Consider the following 20828-nt stretch of genomic DNA (forward strand, 5'->3'; position numbering starts at 1 on the left):
TTTCCATCTACTAACCAACTTTTACAACTCACATATTCTCAGTCGATCATCTTAGCGAGCACCAAATGCGTGGACAGTAACCTAAATGTATCAAACCAAATACAGAGCCCTTTAACACACACATACACACACACACTCTACTAGTAACGTACCTTTTTCTGGATTCTACTTCTCCATATACTATTTTTTAGTATCTCTTCTTCGCTGAAAAAAAACAGGAGTGTTTTTGCTGGTTTTATAATAATTCTTATTTGATATTAAAATGGAGAGTTTTTAATGATTTTTCTTGCTCATTAACTCTTTCTTGATTGATCTGCTTAAACTGCATTGTCATGGTACTGCATAGCATTAAAACTGACCCCCTCAGTTTGTCATGGCTTCCGGCTATGTAGATCCGAATATATTTATGTATATACATGCACATACACACAAACATCTGAATACCTGAACTCAGCTCATAACCACATTCCCTCAAGTTTGGGGCAAGATACCACCTTTTTATTTATGTTTATTTGTGTAGCCTAACAATATCACTCAGAAGGAGTACATTGTTGTGATAATGGAGAAGGCACAAAACTTCTTGTACTGGTAATATTGCCTTTCAAAGAAATTCGGATACTATAGAGGTGTAATGTGTACATTTTCCACATGTGGGCACTGGATGTTAGGAAGTTAACAGCTTTTTCTGTTGCCATAGCAATGAGTCAGTGCTGTTATAAGCAGATTTAACATTCTTCAATATCATGGTAAGTTGATTTCTTCTTCCATTCTGTATTCCCATATTTCTTGTCTTATATATATTTATTCTTGTATTTACATAAGTATTTTGCCTCTACATCCTGTGGACATTCTAAAGCCTATAACAGTGGTATTCAACCCATTGATCTTGATCAACATGTCGATCGCAGAGCAATTTTTGGTCGATCTCGTGTTTATTCCTCCTTACTTACAAATTTAATTAAAACTGAAAACATAATATTTTATTTATCATTATTTTGTATTATTTTTTAATTCTCTTTAAGTATATTGCTATTGTTTATTTATTTTTCGTTAAAATTGTCAAATCAGTAATTTTCTTATCTATCTATCTCTCCCATAGTCCTTAATGGACCGTTGGGTCACTCATGGCTAAGCCATGAATGCCTAATGGGTGGTGAATTAAGACAGATGGCACTCATCTCCTCTTTTGTTTTCGTCTATATGTCCTATGGCTGTATCCTGTATGTTCATGGGTCCAATATGCCTGTTTGTGGGATAAAAAAAAAACCAGGATAAACTGGGCGAAAAACCCTACGGTCCACGCCCAAGACTGGCTAACTTGGCTATGCCTGAGGAAGAACCTTCAGCTCCTCACATCTCCGACGGGAATCGAACCGAGGACACGTCTTTCTCAGGCATATGGTTGCGAAGCGCACAGCCAATAGGCTAACTGCGCGGACAATTTTCTTATAAGTCCGTGTAAATTAATTAATTTGGATCAGTGGAAGTCAAACAGCGATCTGAGTGAATACGATTATAAGCAAAGCACATCATATGCGTTTTTACATCACACACTTCCCACTACCCACTGTTAGAATTTCAGTTGAGTTTCAGTTGCTCTAGATTTACCATTATTTTGTTCGCTAATTGATAAGTTATAAACATTTTTTATTTTAATAAAATATTTAAAAGTTTTTTTTTTAATTTGAGGATAATCATGAGTGTATCAAAGGAATAGAAGACGTATCATTTTCACAAGGAATGGGAAATTGATTATTTCTTTACAATGGTAAATGGGAAGTGTTGTTGTTTGATTTGTAATTCATCTGTAGCAATTACAAAAAAAAAAAGGTAATATTGAGAGTCATTTTCGATTGCTACATGCAAAATATGATGAAGATTTTCCCCAAAATTCCGAAATACGTGAATCAAAAATTATAAATTTAAAGGCAGGACTTTCTGGACAACAAAATATAATTTCGAAAATAATAAATAAACCAATATCAGCCATTATTGCATCTTTGAAAGTGTGTCATTTATTAGCAAAAGCAAAAAAGCCTTTTACTGATGGACAGTTAATAAAAGAATCGTTTCTTGCAGCAGCAGAATCTTTATTTTCTGATTTAAAAATAAAAATGAAATCATTTCGAATATTAAAGATTTGCAACTTTCCAGAACAATGGTTATGAGAAGAGTTGAAATTTTAAGTGGCGATCTGAATCCTCAGTTAATGTCAGACATTCACCAGTGTGTTGCATTTTCATTACAATTTGATGAATCAAACGACTTCACTGATATTGCTCAGTTAATGGTATTTATTTGCATGGTATTTCAAGATTATTCAAGTAAAGAAGAACTTTTGAAAATTAAACTATTATCGGGAAGCACTAGGGGAGGAAGACATTTTTTCGGCATTTGATGAATTTGTGAAACAACACAAACTTCCGCTTTTTAAACTTGTGTCTATTACTACTGATGGTGCTCCTGCAATGATAGGTAATAAATCAGGCTTCATTTCATTATGTAAAAACGATGACAAATATCCAGATATTTTAACGTACCACTGTATTATCCACCAACAAGTACTGTGTAATAAAAGATGTTTTGGATATTACATTTAAAATTGTAAATTCTGTTTGAGGAAAAGCCTGCAACAGCGGTTATTTAAATTACAGGCAGATGATGATAGGGAACTTCTGTTGCACAATAATGTTCGCTGGCTCAGCAGAAGTCAATTTTTAGAAAGATTTCTTGTATTAATTAACGATATAAAAATTTTTCTTGGTGAAAAAGGAGATATTTATCCATAATTGAGTGATAAAAGATGGTTGTTAACACTTATTTTTAGTAGATTTCTGTACAAAATTAAGCAATTTAAAGTTACAAGGTAGAGATAAAAATTTAATTGATATGTTAAGTTCAATAAAAATTTTCCAACAATACTTACTTTTATTAAAGAAAATATAAATGACTGCGAATTTAGACATCTCCCATATTTATTAAAATTTTTTGAACAAAATCAAGAAATGCTTTGCTGTGATTTAAAAGAATTTATTTGTGAAATAGAATTAGTTGAGGAAGAAATAAATTCAAGATTTAAAGATTTTAATAAAACTGAAATTATTGTATCTTTTATCAATAATCCATTTCAAGAAAACTTGAACATCACAGAAATTTCAAATAAAATTAGTGGGCCGTTTGATATAAACCAAGCTGAAGCAGAACTTGAGATAATAAACATTCAGAATAGTTTACATTTAAAATCAATAAACAATGAAGTCATTTGGAAATATACACATGAAAAATTTCCAATATTAACTGATATTGCACGAAAAATTTTGTCGTGTTTCAGATCGACATACTTGTCAGATTCTGCTTTTTCAAATATGAACGTTGTAAAAAATAAATTAAGAAACCAAATTACAAATGATCATTTGGATGATTGTCTGCGATTGACCACTTCTTCATATCAACCTGACTATGAAAATATTGCAAGGTCCAAACAATGCCAAATTTCACATTAACGTTTTTTTAAATCAACCAGCATTTCCTGTAACTTGTGAGGTTGTAATCAATCTGTTGTTTTTTCTAACTTTGGTTTTCCAAAATAGAGAAATAAATATTTTATTCCAATATATTTGTTTTATTTGTTGTACTAAAATAATTGAAAGTGATAAATAAATTTTTAAATACACAAATAAAGTTTTTAGGTTCTTTAAAGTTTTTAGGGCTAGGAGAGTGGATCCTCCAAAGTGAATAACGTTTTTGTTATTCCAAAACGAGTGAGCGCATTTAACTGCATAGTTGTGCGTTATCAGATATCAGGTTTGGGAACTTGATCTATATAAGAGAGTAGATCGCCGAATAACTTAGTATAGAAAAGTAGCTCGCATATTAAAAAAAAAATGTTGAACACCACTGGCCTATAACAACGCCTAACATGATATAAAATTTGTGCTATTTCCACACCACAAAAAATAGCTTGCTGTGCAGTATCCATCCTAGATCTCCATCTTTTTCATTGTTAGCCCCTGGCCCATCCAGATTCCTCTCTGCATAGTCTCTCTCTCTCTCTGTACACCTTGAAACAACGTTTCTCACAACCTAATTGGTAACTCACCATTCATGCATTGCTGTCTATTAAAATTTAATCATTCATTGAATTTACATAACATGTAATACTCAAATGTAAAATGATATTTGAGTATTATACAGCATGCTTAAATTGAATTAAGAATATCATGCTAATTGAATCATACATTTAATTTCAAATAGCTTTGCATATGTGTATTATCAAATTTTTGTTATTCAAAAACGATTAAATAGACATTTTATTTATTATTGTAATAAATGTGTTGAAATATCTCTCTCTCTTAGGATGTTGAACTTTTACAAAAGAGGATATATAATATTGCTTCGAAATTTGGGTATGTTCTTTCAGTTTCTCATTTATGTTTCAAAGACATCATTGAATATTAATGATTTGCACAGCATGTTTAACCACTCAAACAACCACACAGATGAAATATATATCAGATAATTTATACTGCCTATCCATGTTATTTTCATTTCAATGTAACACTTTTAACTCTGTTTTAATGATATATAAATATATCATTGCTTTTACAGTGGTTAATTCATGCCAGAGTTGGGATAAAACATTGGATAATTACTGTGATGGTAGACAGATTACAAAAATTATTAATAATAAAAGAGGTCAAGAGTGAGTAGGCAAGCGAGTTAATCTAAATCAATGAAGATATGTTAGAAATGTTTTATGAGAGCTTATTAGTAAGAGGTATGATGGCGTTGGTTACATATATCTAGAGAGGAAAATAATAATGTAGATTGAGCAGTTTAGGGAATTGCATGTTTCAAGTAATAAATGAAAGGCAAATTAATTGTTTTATTATTATATTTTTATTTATTTGTGATGGAGAATTATTTCAAATAGTGAAGGGGGGAAATGAGAAACTTGTTCCTTTGTGATTGGGATAAAATTTGGCAAGTAAACAGAGTAGTGTATAACTAAAGTTATACACTTCATACTAAATTAATTTGGTATGAAGAATTAGTAAAGCAGTGTTTTTTTTGGGGGGGGGGTGATTTTAAGACAGATAATATGGGAAAAAACAGGATGAACTATACAGCAAAATTTTGAAGTAAATTGTGAATCAAAATCGCAATTCTTTCATGTAAAAGTACACGACGGTCATCAATTCCTCATTGTGAAGAATTTATGCAGAAAAAACACAAGTGTTGGAGTAATTACTTTACTTATAATTATGAAAATAACACTTGATGTTTCAACCTTTGTATCGAGGTCATCATCAGGAAAACATATATGCACAGGACACAAGCTACTAATTTACTAAAACACTGTTTTAATTTAAATAAACTGCACAACTAGTTTCATCTTTGTAGAAGACTTCTTTAGGTGCATAACATGAGAGAACTACCAACCAATTTAAATGCATTTAGATTTAACTTATTTTGATGATCTCGATATTTATTCGATTATAGTCAGGTCAAAACATTAAGTGTTATTTTCATAGTTATAAGTAAAATAATTACTCCAACATATGTTTTTGTCTCCATAAATTCTACACAACAAAATCGCAATTGTTTGGTGGAGAGAACATGGCTGGTAGAGAACTTTAACTTCTCTACCAGCCATGGTGGATGAAATAGTGATACCAAATTGCACTTCTTATCCATGTTATTCAATGGGTGTTACAGAATCATAGCCAGATTTTGCTGGACATCTATGACGTCGTAGCTGGTTGGGGTGTTAATCAAGTTTCAGAAGAGTTAGGAACAGGTGGTTTAGTATTATCACTCTGTAGCTTTAATGAAAATTCAGTACACTAAATAAGTGACTTAATTTTTTCAAGTTGCCAACTCTTATAGCTTAGATTGATAACATAAACAGTATATTTCAAATACTTTAGCAAATGAAAAAATTAATTTAAATAAATGACAAAAATTAATTCTGTCATATTGAGAGCCCACAGTTTCCACTTACCTTTTTTGTCTGACTCATCACATGGGTAAAAATTTAGCCTAATGCAACTTTTTGAAGCAGTGGCACTCTTTTTTAATGTAGACAGTGATCAGAAGCCATCGTATATTACCATCTCAGGATAATATGAATTTATTTCAGATTATTATAGTTTATGTTTCAACCTCCATCTTCAGCAGATATATATAAAATCAATATAATTGATTTATTTGACTATTTTTGAAACAGATTAAATGACTATAAGCTGAGAGATAAAAATAGAAACACTGTTTTAATTTAAATAAACTGCACAACTGGTTTCATCTTTGTAGAGGACTTCTTCAGGTGCATAACATGAGAGAACTACCAACCAATATTGTGAGAGAAAATCTATACATTAAAGCATTAATGTTTGAAGCCCATTCTGAGATTTTTTATCTCTTCATTGTTGGGCGTGTGCACACATTCAAAGCCTTGTGAACTCCAAAGTTGGATAGCAGCACAATGACAGCCTGAGAGATCATAGCTGAGGTTAGTGTTAAGATGTACTGGATGGAGGATGATTTATTTAGATTCTACAGTTCTTCTTTCCAGTTCATCATACCATCGAAAGATATTTTCCAATTTGTCCCAAATGACAGAATGAATGATAGAGTTGTCAGCATCAGCAGAATTCAGGACGAGGTTTTCCAGAGTACTTGCTCTGGTTCTGTCATATGTGAAGTCTCACTTATGTTCCTCTAGATATAATTTGATAGATTTTTCGGTCTGGCCAAAATAAGGCATGTTGCAATTCCACAATACAGTAAACACCAGGATATTTCAAGTTGGTATGTTTTTGCTTGGTCATACTGAGCAAGAAACATAGTTTAAGTAGAGCAGTGAAAGAAGTTGTGTTATATTTTTTGAGAACTTTGGCTAATTTTGGCAAAATGGAATTGATATGTAGGTCTACTATGTAGAACTACATATCAATTCCATTTCTACATAGTAGATATATGTAGCCCTTTTTACTATTTCTATCTTAAATATGGCAAATTGAATAGTAGCTTATTGTTTGTTTTGAATAACCGTTTTGCTGAAAGTTGTAAGAAGAAATTGAAGTTCTTTGTTAATACCTTCTTTACAGAAGAGGGAGCAAGCACATTTGCCTAGTGTAGAAATAATGACAAGTTTTTGAGGTGGATAGTGATGGAGGCTTTGCATGGAGATATCTATTGGTGTGAGTGGGTTTCCTGTAAATAGAGATTTTTCATTTCTGAGATACACAAGTGAGTGTGATATCTATGAACGGAAGAATGCCATCGATCTCTAATTCTGCAGTAAATTGGATTTTTGGGTGTTGAGATGGTCTAGGAAATTCTTTAAAGACTCAGGTCCATGACTCCCGATTAGGAAGATGTCATCTTTTCCACAATTTAGGTTTCAATGGGAACATAAAGATAGATTTTTTTTCTTCAAAAGATTCCAAATATAAAAAAGCTAATTTACTCCATATGGTATTCATTTTTATTATCAACAATGTGAAACCCTCTACAGACAATATCTCTCCAGCAGAATGTTAAACAATAAAATAACTATAAAAAAAATATATATATAATAATTTTACCTGCAGATACAGGTAACTCCACTGTCATCTTGGATAGTGAAGAATATAATAACAAAATGTTCCAGTGATTACAAACAGATACTTACTCTATTCTTGACAGAGATACAACTTGTGAACTCCATAACCATATAAACAACCTTCTAAGAATAACTACAGAGTTTTCTAGAAATATTCCATTGTCTCTTCATTCAATTCCTAAAATGCTTATTCAGCTCGACCTCCTCCTTCCTCAAAAATTCTCTTGATTTTGTTTCAAGTGTCAAAAATCTACATATTCAAAAGGTAGAAATTATGGCTAGTTTTGATGTTGTTTCCCTCTTCACAAATGTGCCAATAGAAGAAGTTCTTACTCTGTTAAAAGATAAATGATCAAAAAAAGTAATGTCTATATTAACACATTGTGTTAATTCTGGTTATTTTCAGTTTAAAGACACTATTTACAAACAGAACTTTGGTTCAGCCATGAGCAATCCTTTATCTCCCATACTAGTAAAACTATATATGAAATCTTTTGAAGAAGAAAAAAAAAGCTATCTCTTCATTCCCATTGAAACCTGGATTGTGTAAATGATATATAGATGATATCTTCCTAATCCAGAGTCATGAACCTGAATCCAAAGAATTTCCTAGACCATCTCAACAGCCAATTCCAAAAAATCAACTTACTGCAGAATTAGAGATTTTTTATTTGTTTATTTATTTATTTTATTTTATTTATGTTGAGTCCATACACAACCTTATAGTACACTATAAGTTGGTCAACCTTATAGTACATTAGTATGGTATATGGGTAATGGGTTGCTAAAGGAGAAACTTGTTTACTTTTGATTAAAAAGCCTGTAAATTGGTATTATTTCTGAGAAAATTCCCATGTTACTCCTCTAAAATAAACTGTCATTTTAATGGCTAATCTCTTATGCAGTGAGGGGCACTCTTAAACAAAAGTAGGCTATATTAGCCATTAAAATAATAGCCTGTATATTGTATTCCTTGGGAAATACATCAGGGGAAAGACTGTTCCACAGTACAGCAGTAGCATCGATGAAGGAGGAGGAGGAAAAGTAACTTTTTCTGTGGGTTTCAAGGTGTACTGTGAAGGGATATTGAGTCGCAGCTGTACGTACTCCAATGGGCTTAGTGCTCAGTGGGGAAATTATTGATGCCGTTTCAGGTTAACATTTGCTGTGGAAATATTTACAGAATACACAAATTGCAGAGACCAAATGTCTGTGTGAAAGTGGGGGCAGTGAGTTGGTAAGAGATGCGTCATTTATCAATCTATTTGCTCTCCTCTGTATTGAGTTAATCTTTTTTTCTCATTGACTGAGACAAAATATGGAAAGAATTAAATTTTGTTTTTAATTCTTTCTGAGTGCTGTACACAATCTGTTAAGCCTCCAACATGGTAATAGAGGCAATAATTCAATCTTGGTTTCACATTACAGAACCAGGGCCAGATTAAGACCCATAGAGGCACTAAGCACTTAAAAGATTTTGGTGCCCCATATATATGTAATTCAAAATATAAACAATAATAAACCATAAAATAAATTTTTATTTTTCAAAATGAAACAAAACTTATAGTAAGATGGAAAATAATGTTTATTTTTGTATACTTCAACTTTATTGAGATTTGAAAAGTTTTCTCTTACTTTTTTGTTTGCAAAGTCTCTGATCAGATCCTCATCAAAATTGATCTTACTTACCACATCTGCTTCTATACTTAGTAGAGATAAGGCATTCAACCTGCCTTGTTGCATAGTTGTTCTGATGGGATTTTTAATATACTTCAACTGAGAAAATGAACACTCAGCTGAGCAATTTGTGACCATTAATGTTAAAAATATACGAAAGGCAATGTCTACATTTGGAAAGGCACACCCAATATTGTCTTCTACAATTATTTTATAAAGTTCAGCATGACTGAGTCTTGTTTTTACATTTTTTGTTGCACTGAACTTATGGCGCACATATGAGTAAAACTGCTGAAGCTCAGTTGAGAAATTAGTGTTCAAGTCCTCTGGGTAAGCATCAATCAGCTTTTGACAACACTGAGACTACCTTTCAATTTCAGTAGATAATAACGTCACTGAAGTAGTATTATGTGGCACATCACTTAGAAAAGAAAATCTCTCTGATATTTCTTTGTATATCTCTCCTCTTCTTCTCATCTCAGTTTCAAGTTTGTCAACAATTGTGTAAAAGGTGGTGATACGAAATTTATCTCTGGCATTCAGATAGACTTCTGGAGCATCTCCGTCATTGGGCACCTTCTTTCTGATACGTTTGAGTTTGAGCTGCCTTGTGATCAACATCTGGTAGCACTTCCTTTGTAGCTGCTTCATATCTTTCAAATTCATTTCGTGAAGTGCACAATTGGTCAGCTAATGATCCATACAGATCTGCACATGTTTTTAAGTTGACATCCTCATTTTGTAGAACTTGGCTTACTCTATGAAAATTTTGCAAAATGTCATTCCAAAAATTCAACATAAAAACGAATTCTAGCTCTTGCATCTTATTTGCAATATTATCTGCTTCTCTTCTAGTGTCTCCCTTTTGTGACTGGTCTTCGGCTATACAGTCTAACGCTTCTAAAATTTGAAGGAAAGATTTCAAAATTGCTGCTGTTGCCATAGCATGTGTCTTATGTTTGATGGCTCATAACACCACAAAAAAGTGGTGTTATGAGCCATCAAACCTCAGAAATACACTTTTTCCAAAAGGTTTCCACAATTTTGGCCACTAGTGTGCATGTCTGCAAGGAGATGTGCTTTGCATTATGGGAGATACTAAGACAAGGAGTGATGAGAGCTTGGTCCAACTTTACAATGAGTTGCCTCAGTCCTGAAGATACCTCAGATGCAAACTTTATTTGCTTACACTTGGATAAAGGATTAAACTAAATTTATTATAACTGCTTTCGGTATACTCATGTATACTTCCATATGTGCAAGTATGGAAATATAAATGTTTTACATTGACTTCACTGCATAACGAGTTGTGCAGTGTAGCCTAGTCAGGTAAATTCGAGATGATTGGAGTAGAGCTGTCATGTAAATTACTTACTCTGTAAAAAAAAGGGGGAGGTGAGAATTGCAGAGGAATTTCCCTACTGAGTGTTCCTGATAAGATGTAAGCAAACATACTTGAGAAAAGTCTAAGAGAAATTGTGGAAGGGAAAAGAAACAGAAGCTCGTATCAGGCTAAATAGAGATTGTCAGGATTATATCTTCATTCTAAGATAGACAAGAAATAATGGAAACATAATGAGGATCTGTGTTTAAATTTTGAAGATCTGTCAAAGGCATTTAACGATGTTCCAAAAAAAATCTGTTCAAATTACTAATTATATGCTAAATGAGACTTTATACATGCTCTTTGAGTTGTAATTCAGCAGTCAGAACTGAAGGGAAGTACAGGAAGTTGGTTTGATTTTAAATCAGATGTGAGATAAGCATGCATATTATCATGTTATGAAGGAGAGTGCCATTAAACCTGATATCAAAAGTGGAAATGTTTAATCTCGGCTCTTTACTTTATAAAGAAACTAAAAATTGAATAACTTTATTAGTTATTCAGTTCCTAACTGAATTGAATAACTAATTAAGTGAATAATAAAAGGCAGGAACATTAAAAACATCAGATGCATTTGAAATAGAGAACTTATCCACTAAGCAAATCATTTCAGCTCTTTAGGCACAATTTTTAGTGATGGTGACAATTTGAATATGGAAATAGACAATTGAATTATCAAATTTACATCTGGTATGATAGGGAGTCAACTGAATAATTTCAACAATGGAATGCTGTGAGTTGGCATAATCAAAAGAAATATAAAAACTGAAAAAAAACTAACATAAAAAACTTAGTTAATGCAAAATTTTTGCTAAGTGCCATAGCCATATTCAATATACAGGATCATAGAACAGAAATTAACTAATCAGACAATTCTAAAGAATGCCACCTAAGTAACTGATGTAAGATAACCAAATAACATCAATAATTTCTTAACTTAAGAATATACTGTATATATACTTATACATAAATAAAGTTAGGAAAGATTAACAGATTTATAAAGTACCATCTCCCCATAAAAGGGATAGTGCAGTCCATTGGATCTGTTTAAATTATGACAATGAAGTCAACCACACATTTCTTTATAAAAACATTCTATGAGGAAACTACTTTTATTAAGGACTCTTGTCTTATTCCAATAAACTCTGTTTAGTGTCGATAGCATGCTCAGCCTGTTCAGGCTTATGGTATTTAATATATGACTTGTGTTCTTCTAGATAAATAAAAGAAGATCTTCCAGTATGTACAAAATAAGATAACCCATGAGAGCAGTAAATCTGGTGGGCACCTGGAAATCTTAGAGGTGGAAGATTATCCTTAGGAGAAACAAGAAAAGTGGAGATTTTTCTGATGGGACAAAAGACAACAAAAATGTTCAGTGATTTTAAAACTTTTCTAGATGTTCAGAAATGCCTAGCACATAAGGGATAGGAATGAGAGTTATTTCTTATGTGTTGGAAGAGATAGATATACCATAACTATTAAAAGCTTCTTTGATGAAAGAATTCTTAAAACCATTAGATAAAAAGGTGGATTTAATATGTTGTAATTCTTTCCATAAAAGTTCATCTGAATAACATAAAGTAGGATTAAAGAATGAGCACGATGTGCTGAAGTCATAATAATTCCAGCCTTTTAACTAGGATGGCATTGAGATTCAGCATGGATATAAATGGCCTGAATGGATCTTCTGAAAAATATAAGTTTCCATGTGGTTTATGAAGAATTAGAAGATCTAAAAAAGGCTAATTGGTTATTTACGTTCTTCTTCTAATGTGAATTGAATCCTAGGGTGAAGTGCATTCAATTTGGAAAGAAACTACTGTAACTTAGAGGAAGAGCCATTACAAATTGCAAAGCTGGACCCATGTGTAGGTCTAGGTGAAATTATCAAAGATATGTTGTTGAAAGCGTTCCATGAAGTGCAAGATGGGAATGCTCATGTGTGCATGAAATGGATGAATGGGAGGTGCTGGAAGGCATGAGTGTCTCAATATTGAGATTTAGTGACGGTGGAGATAGTGCTTTGGAAATGATAAATTTTCGGTTTGTGAATGCTAGTCATGTGTTGAAGGATGGAGAGAATGTTAAAGACCTACATATAGATTTAGCTTTGGATAGTTTAGTGAACAGAGATGGTTTGTCTGATGGCCATGATTTTGTGTGTGTGTGTGTGTGGTAATAAAAGCAGAATGTGTGGAAAGAGAAATAGAACTGCTGAGAATGGAGATGAAAGGAATGAAGACTGAGTTGAGGGTGAATGAAGATCTTGGGAGGATAAGAGAAGTTGGCTAGTGTGAGAGGAATGAGAGTAGGTGTAAGAGAACAGCATCAGAGAGCAAGGGAGAGACAGTGGAAGAGAGAAAATTGCAGAAAGATGAGAGAGAATGCAAGTAAGGGATAGAGGAGTTGAGAGGGGGGAGGTAGAGTGGGAGAAAAAAGAGAGAGAAAGATTGGAAGCCATAAGTCAGAAATGCCAGTGAGAGAAGGATGTATGAATTTGTGAGAAGTTTTCAGTATTGAGATCACATTATGATTAAAATAAAGAGTTTGATAAAAATAAGCAATTAAAACCTGACAAGTTTCATGAGTTATAAGACTTGCATCATCAGGGATACTGGTACATTAAAGTTTTACACAACAAAAGCCTATTAACAGTTAATGACATGTATTAGATGTTTTTGATAACTTCACAACTGTTACATATAATTGATAAATCAGAATGCAAATAATAAATTTATTACTGTATGCATGTTGGAACATTGCTAATTGTTGCTATCACATTGGTATCACTCATGTTATATCCGGGGCTGTTCTGTGAGTTTGTGCCACCTGGGTGCAAAATTTTTGTACCCCCTTCCACAAACAGTTCAGTGTATTATTCCTTATTTTTTATGAACGTGTTCGATTATACCACTTCTAAATTGTGATGCCCTGATTCATTGCACCCTGGTACGAAACGGACCTGGTTATATCCTAGGTCCATAGCAGTTAAATTTTTGATGAAAGCAGACCATACTTGATGTAAAATCAATCCTTGATTTTTATTGCACTGTGTAGGGAGCCTTAGCATTTGCAAAGTTTCTTTAAATTTTCTTGTAAAACAGTCACGATCAATATATGACATTTTTGTTTGTTGCCAAAGTACTTGGTGGCCAGTAGTGGTTGTGTGCACTGCCAGGAATGATCGATGAATCTATTCTGAGTGGCATGTATGAAGATTCAATGACTGGGGTGTGCAGAGAAAAGTGTCAGAGGAGTGCTTACTCGGTGGAACGATAGAGTGTGGCAATGGCAGTGAAGAGGGATTGATAGTAATGATTAGAACAAATGACCTGAGAGGTAGCATGAATAATGTACACAAGATTTGAGGTAGATGTTATTTCTCTCTCTCTCTCTAATATTACTAATCCAGAGTAATTTAATAAGGTGTGACACCTTTTGGCAACTCATATATGGAAATATGACTTCTGCATTGCTTCAACCTTGGTATCACCTTGGGGTCTGGCCCCCACTGAAGAGACCTCAATAAAGATCGAAACTGGTCTGGGTAGTGACCCTTCCCATAATGCATAGCATTATACATGTCTGCAAGGAGATATGCGTTGCAATATGGGATACTAAGGCAAGTGATGTGAAGTCAGTCCCTTTGCCATAAGTTGCCCCAGTCCTGAAGATACTTCAGGTGCAAACTTTGTTTGCTTACACTTGGATAAAGGATTAAATTAAATTTATGATTTGAGGTAGATGTTGGACATAGTGCAATAGAAATGTGTCTGAGGAAAGATAGTGAACATGTTGCCCAGGCATACCTGGGTATGATAATGTGGAGTGGAGGAGAAGAGCCATGATAACAAATGAAATGAGAGCAAAAATGTGCAGGAAAAGGGGTCTGGAAGATGTGGATGTGTGGAGTATGTTTAAGGATAGGAGGGAGCTGTATGCAAGAGTTGGATATGGATTGCATTTGTAGAGACTGTTATTTTCTGTGCAGGGAAATAGAATTGCACTGAAATGTTGCAGGAATGGCCTGTGGAGATAGTGGCTTGAATGCGTTTGTGTCTGTGATTGACTCAGGCTCTGCAAATGTTGTTGGTATCAGTGAAAGTTGGTTAGCTGATATTCTAACAGGGATAGAAATTGAAAGGTATAGCATATTTTAGTAGATTAGAGAAGGTAAATGTGGTGGTGGAGTGTGACTCATGATAAGAGATGAATTGTGTGCTCTCAGGAGAATCCCGGTGGGAATAGCACTAATGGCTTTGAGAGTATATGGGATGAGATGGATGTTTATGAAACAATGTTTATGCTACAGACCAGGGAATATAGATGATAATGAGTAGGAAATGTTTAGCCAAATTATTTTGGCAAGCGCAAAGGGAGCGATCATTATAGGGGACTTCAACTATAGTAATATAAACTGGGCAGCATGCAGTAATAAAGGAACTGAATTTTTGGATTTCTTGAGGGACAACTAGCTTAGGCAAGAAATCCAAAAATTCAGTTTCTTTATTACTGCATGCTGTCGCCTCTGCCCAGTTTAGATTACAGTAGGGAAGTAAGGAACACAAGGATCGAGAGATCCAGATTTCGTCATAGCAACAAAGGATCTAATTGTGACTGAGATGACATACTTGTTCCCCTCCCTTTGGTGAAAGTGATCTTGTAGTCATGACTTAAAGGATGAATAGGCATGTATGAATTGAGGATGAATAGGGAGGTATCAAAACAGAAGAAAGTTATGTGGAATTATAAGGCAGGTGACTATCATTGGCTTAGAAACCAGGTTGCAGCAGTAAAGTGGATGAAAAAATTTAAAAGAAGAGGGGTCGTTAGTGCATGGGCATACTTAAGAAAAATTGTTGACAGCAATGACAGATTGTACCTTGGGTGAAGAAGATAAAGCAATTTGGAGTCAAATGGATGACTCCATTAAGGAATAGGAGGGGAATTGCAGAAGAATTAAAGAATATAAGGCTCATGCTAAGAAAATGAGTAGTATTGTAATGTAAGGAGAGAAAAATTATAATATGAGAGGAGACTGGCACTGCAATCGAAGGAAAATCCCAAGGAGTTTTTTTTTTTTTTTTTTCCACTATGTGGCAAGTAGGAGGGAAAAATGATAGTGGATGAATTATCTTTCTGGGTGGAGATGAGAATTATTCGCAGGAGGATAATGAGTGATAAAGTATTAGAAGTGAATAAAGAGAATGTATTCCAAAGATTGAGTGCACTGAATGTCATTAAAGCAGAGGGCCATCGAATTTCCCTGTGGGTTTTAAGGGAATGTGATATGGAACTGATTGTGCTGTTAACTTGGTAGTTAACAGCACAATCAGTTTGAAAGTCTTCCAATGGGGACAGGTTCCTGGAAAGTGGAAGGAAGGTAAGATAGTACCAATGCATAAGGGTGGCGATAGAATGTAGGTATCAAACTATAGACCAGTTTGTATTTCTTCTGTAGTTGTTAAGATATTTAGAGAAATTGGTAAGAACTCATATGCAGAATTGGGCATATGAGGATAGTGTTATTTATGCAGGCATAGCATGGATTTGTTAAAGGATGCTCTTGTTTTCGTAATCTGGTTACCTTTTACAGTACAGTAACAAGAGCATTCATTGGATGAAGGTAAGGCATCATCTGTCATTTTTTTGGATTTTTCTAAGACATTTCACAGGGTGCCACATGAGAAGTTGATTTTTAAGGTGCATCATATGGGTTTGGATATTTGGTTGGTGATTGGCTCTCTGATAGATATCAGAAAGTTGTATATGGGGGAGCAGTATCAGGGAGTAGGGAGGTTATAAGTGGAGTTGCACAGGGTTCAGTCCTGGGGCCATTGCTGTTATCAATATTTATGTCAATGATATTGTCACAAGACTGCAGGTAAATGTTCAGTTGTTTGCAGATGATGTGTAGCTTCATATTCACTTGGTGGAGTTATATTATACTGGAAAAAGTGGAGGAAGCAAGGGAACCTGGTGTGATTGTAAGCAGAGATTTAAAGTTCCGAAGTCAGGTTGCAAAAGTTGTGAAGACATCTCAGAATTGCGGCACTGTTGAGAAGAACATTGATCACGGGAGATAAAAGTAAGTTGATCTCAGTCTAAAGCTTTAATCAAACAACATCTGAATTTCTGTGCTCAGATTTGGTTACTTGGATTTGAAGTGGATGAAGTAACCTGTGCAGAGCTGAATGACAAAAATGGTGTCAGGACACTGTACAATGTTGATTGTGATGATAGACTGAGGGCATGCAGACTGCAGAGTTTGGTGGATAAAAGGCAAAGGGGGATATGATTGAGACATTTAACCTGTTGAAGGGTTATTATCATATTAACACTGGGGAGATTTTTCATATGGTAGAATGAGGGAAAGGAACAAGGACAGGAGGCCATTCGTTGAAGTTGCCAAAGGTGGTGATGATTAAAAAGGGTAAGAAGTAAGTTTTTTGCATGTAGAGTGGTAGGAGTATGAAATGCATTGCCTGAGAGGGTGGTGAACATGCAGGCTATGAATGATGTTAAGGAGTGGTATGATGGACTTTGTGTTCACTAGTGTTGACCTCCTGTGATGAGTCTTATGACTCCAATAGGGATCAGGAAAATAAAAATAATATTTTTTTAGTTTTGCAAATGTTACTTAAGTAGAATTAGATTGTATTAAACTCAGACAAAAAATTGATTCTGATAAGTTTTGTAAATCCTCAGACTTACATTATCGGTGGTACAAGACCACTGAAGACATTTTTCACAAACTGTTATGTTAACCAATGGGCAAGCATTCTGCTAAAGCTACGTAGTTGTTGCTGTCCCGTTCTGTGTCATATCTCAGCTCTGCTCTTGATAGATTTTTGATAAATGCAATCAAACTTGGTGTATGATGAAAATTTAGTTTTTGTTACAATCTGTGAAGGTATGGAGAATTTCTGAGGATTCTTAAATTTTCTTATAAAACAGTTAATTATCTTTGGCTATGCTTCTTAACCAAATTATCACCAAGAAATATCACCAAATTAGAATTGTGCACTCTTAAAAAATTACAATGCAAGAAAAACATTGTTATAGTCAAGGCAGATAAAGGAATTGCAACAATTCTGATGGACTGAGATGAATACATAACAAAAAAAAATGAACAAATTACTAAAGGCACGATTATCTGTGATGGCTTAGGCTGATATTTCAAGTAGCATGCACATAATAAAACCAACAACTTAATTAAAATGTTACTCAGTTGGCCAGAACTGGAGAAATCTAACATGAACACATCCTTTAGTCCTAAGAATTTATGGAGCACCAAAAATCCATAAATCAGATCTTCCATCACATTCTATTGTGGATGCAAGAGATTCCTGAGCCCTGGACTTAACAAAATATCTCAAGTCTGGTAGCTTCTCTCTCTCTCTCACACACACACACATACACACACACACATAGAGAGAGAGGGAATGTGACCATATGTGAAAATTAATTGACATTTTATTGAAAAAGTGAAAGATTTATAAATAAAAATTTCAGACTTTCTTAGCAAGTTTAAACATAGTCAGTCTGTTCACCAACACCCCTAGGGACAGCACAGTGGATCTTCAGAGACTTTTTCCTCCTGACACAGTTAGGCTATTCAGATGTTTGCATGGAAAACATATTCTTTAAATTTTAGGATCAATATTGGAAACAAACAGGACTTGCCATGGATTCCCTCCCCCTTCACAAGCCCTAGCAAATCTTTTTATGAAAAACTTTGTTTTTTACATTGATGATGGCCTCGTTATTTTGTCAGGAACAACAGAAGAATCAGAGCAATTTAAAAATTATCTGAATAGCTTGCACTCAAACATAAGACTCTAAAGTTGGAGAATCACAGAAAATTACCGCTCCCTGACATACTCCTCAAAATAACTTTGGAAGAAAAAAATAGGTCAGCAGACAGAAAATCAACCACAACTGATATTCTTACAAGCTGCTTCACACAACCATCCATTATAGGCATGATAAAAACATCTCAGGACAAAGCCTATAACATCTCAAGTACATCAGGGGAAAAAAAAAAAGAATGATAAAATTCATGAACTTAGGCATACTCACTTCCTCAATGGGTATGAACTGAAGAATAAATTTACAAAATTTTAGACACATCTACAGTTCCTTCTAATACAAGATTTCAAAAATGAAATCATATTACCTTATATGTTACAGACAAAATTGCAGCATTGCTTCATAATTACAATGTTAAAGTGGCTTCTTCCCCAATGTATAAGATTTCTAGGTTCTTATGTTCACCAAAAGTTCCCCATCCTCCCATATAAAATTCATTGCTCTTGTGACATTTGCAATGTAGGCCAGACAGGATGGTCTGAAGAGGGGAGAAAGAGAGAAATCTGCATGTCTGAACATGTGAAGAACATTGAGAAGAAAATTAAGCATAGATCAAGTTTAGCCTTTGAAAAGATCAAATGCAGGCCACCAAGTATTTTGGCAAAGAAACAGAAATGCTGTATATTCATAACTGTTTCATAAGAAAATTTAAGAAGCCTCAAAAATGCTCCCTATCCCTTACACAGTGTAACAAAAACCAAGATTTAATTTACACCAATTTTAGTCTTTAATTTATCAAAAATCTAATAGCTTGCAGCTATTATGACATGCTTTATTCCACATACACCATGACAGCAACAACTAGTATTTGTTCAAATGCTTGCAGATTATTTAACATAAGTTTTTTGTCACTCTTTATCTATTAGAAAGTTAATGAAAAATCTATTGTGTAATTATTTTTCTTGTTTTTGTATACAAATCTTGTACCCCTGATGTTGGAAATTTGGTCACTTGGATTCATGGATTCTGCCATTCTCTATCCACTATTGATCTTTTGGTATTCCACACCAGGGCTCCAGAAATCCATTCACCACACTCATCACGAGCAAGTTATCAGAGACAAGTGGCAATTGAATTTTTAGCCTTGGTCTAAATGCATTCAAAATGTATTGGCTTACTTTGCATAATTTGCATATTTTTTTCATTTTAAAACATCTCATACAATTTGAAGTTATTTCACCATGGATGTCCTGCAGTGAATGTAATAAAGAATTTTTTTAACCAGGAGATGGTATCTTATATAATTAATTTCATAAATTAATTCCTTTTGTAGACTGTTTATTCCTGCCAAAGTTAGTTTCCACAAAAATACTGTCAAAGATGCCTTGTTGATGTTTCTCAAACATAAACTAATTCCAGTCTGTGAAAATAGGTAGCCTTTATCTCTCACCCTCTGTTATAAAATAAAGCCTAACACTTTTTCCACAGATTAATCTTAAAATAAACAGTCAAATATTCTCAATCAATATTTCATTTTGCATAACTTACAAGTCATCACCATTCTTATAAAAATCAGAGATACCCTTAAACCGGAAAAATAAATAACTTCATTTGTTTTGCTACCAACTAATTCTCCCAACATCCTCTTTAACCCTTAAGTAGGTATGCAGTAGGATACTGGTGTACTTGTTTTGACAATTCACATGAATTAGCTTAGTGTAATTATATACTTGATTATACATAGTAAAAAGGCTTTGTAATAGTGTTATTTAAAAATGCAATTATCTTGCAAAGACGATTCGGAGACCAGATCATGTTATTGACATTACATTACGAAAAATGAGTCCAGCTCCATTGCTGGCATAGACCATTTTCTGATGTTTTCATAAATCTTATTATTTGTCTTTCCTATGCAGGTATTTTTATGGATAAGTTACATCAATTATTATATGAATTAGCTTAGTGTAATTATATACTTGATTATACATAGTAAAAAGGCTTTGTAATAGTGTTATTTAAAAATGCAATTATCTTGCAAAGATGATTCGGAGACCAGATCATGTTATTGACATTACATTACGAAAAATGAGTCCAGCTCCATTGCTGGCATAGACCATTCTCTGATGTTTTCATAAATCTTATTATTTGTCTTTCCTATGCAGGTATTTTTATGGATAAGTTACATCAATTATTATAAACAATAAATGAGGACAAAAAGTGAGGGTGAAGTTAAGGGACAGAAAATATTCTGGTTCTAGAGTGTTATTGACTAAAAATTATCAAGTGCTTTCAAGACAAATGGCTCAGGGAATTCAAGTAGTTGTGCTAAAGAGTGTTGTTTTCTGT

At 33.8% G+C, this 20828-nt stretch overlaps 1 protein-coding gene across 1 annotated transcript in view; it reads left to right on the top strand.

Moving 5' to 3' along the window:
- Positions 1-20828, top strand: part of Agps (alkyldihydroxyacetonephosphate synthase) — a 608793-nt gene that overhangs the window by 465553 nt on the left and 122412 nt on the right. The window contains exon 15 of the mRNA XM_090397415.1: positions 4357-4406. Coding sequence (XP_090253541.1) covers positions 4357-4406 — 50 coding nt within the window. The remainder of the gene's footprint in view (positions 1-4356; positions 4407-20828) is intronic.

This window comes from Typopeltis vanoorti, chromosome 9 (genome assembly GCF_054136105.1).
Source record: "Typopeltis vanoorti isolate ZY-2024b chromosome 9, IOZ_Tvanoo_1.0, whole genome shotgun sequence".
Classification (NCBI taxonomy): domain Eukaryota; kingdom Metazoa; phylum Arthropoda; class Arachnida; order Uropygi; family Thelyphonidae; genus Typopeltis; species Typopeltis vanoorti.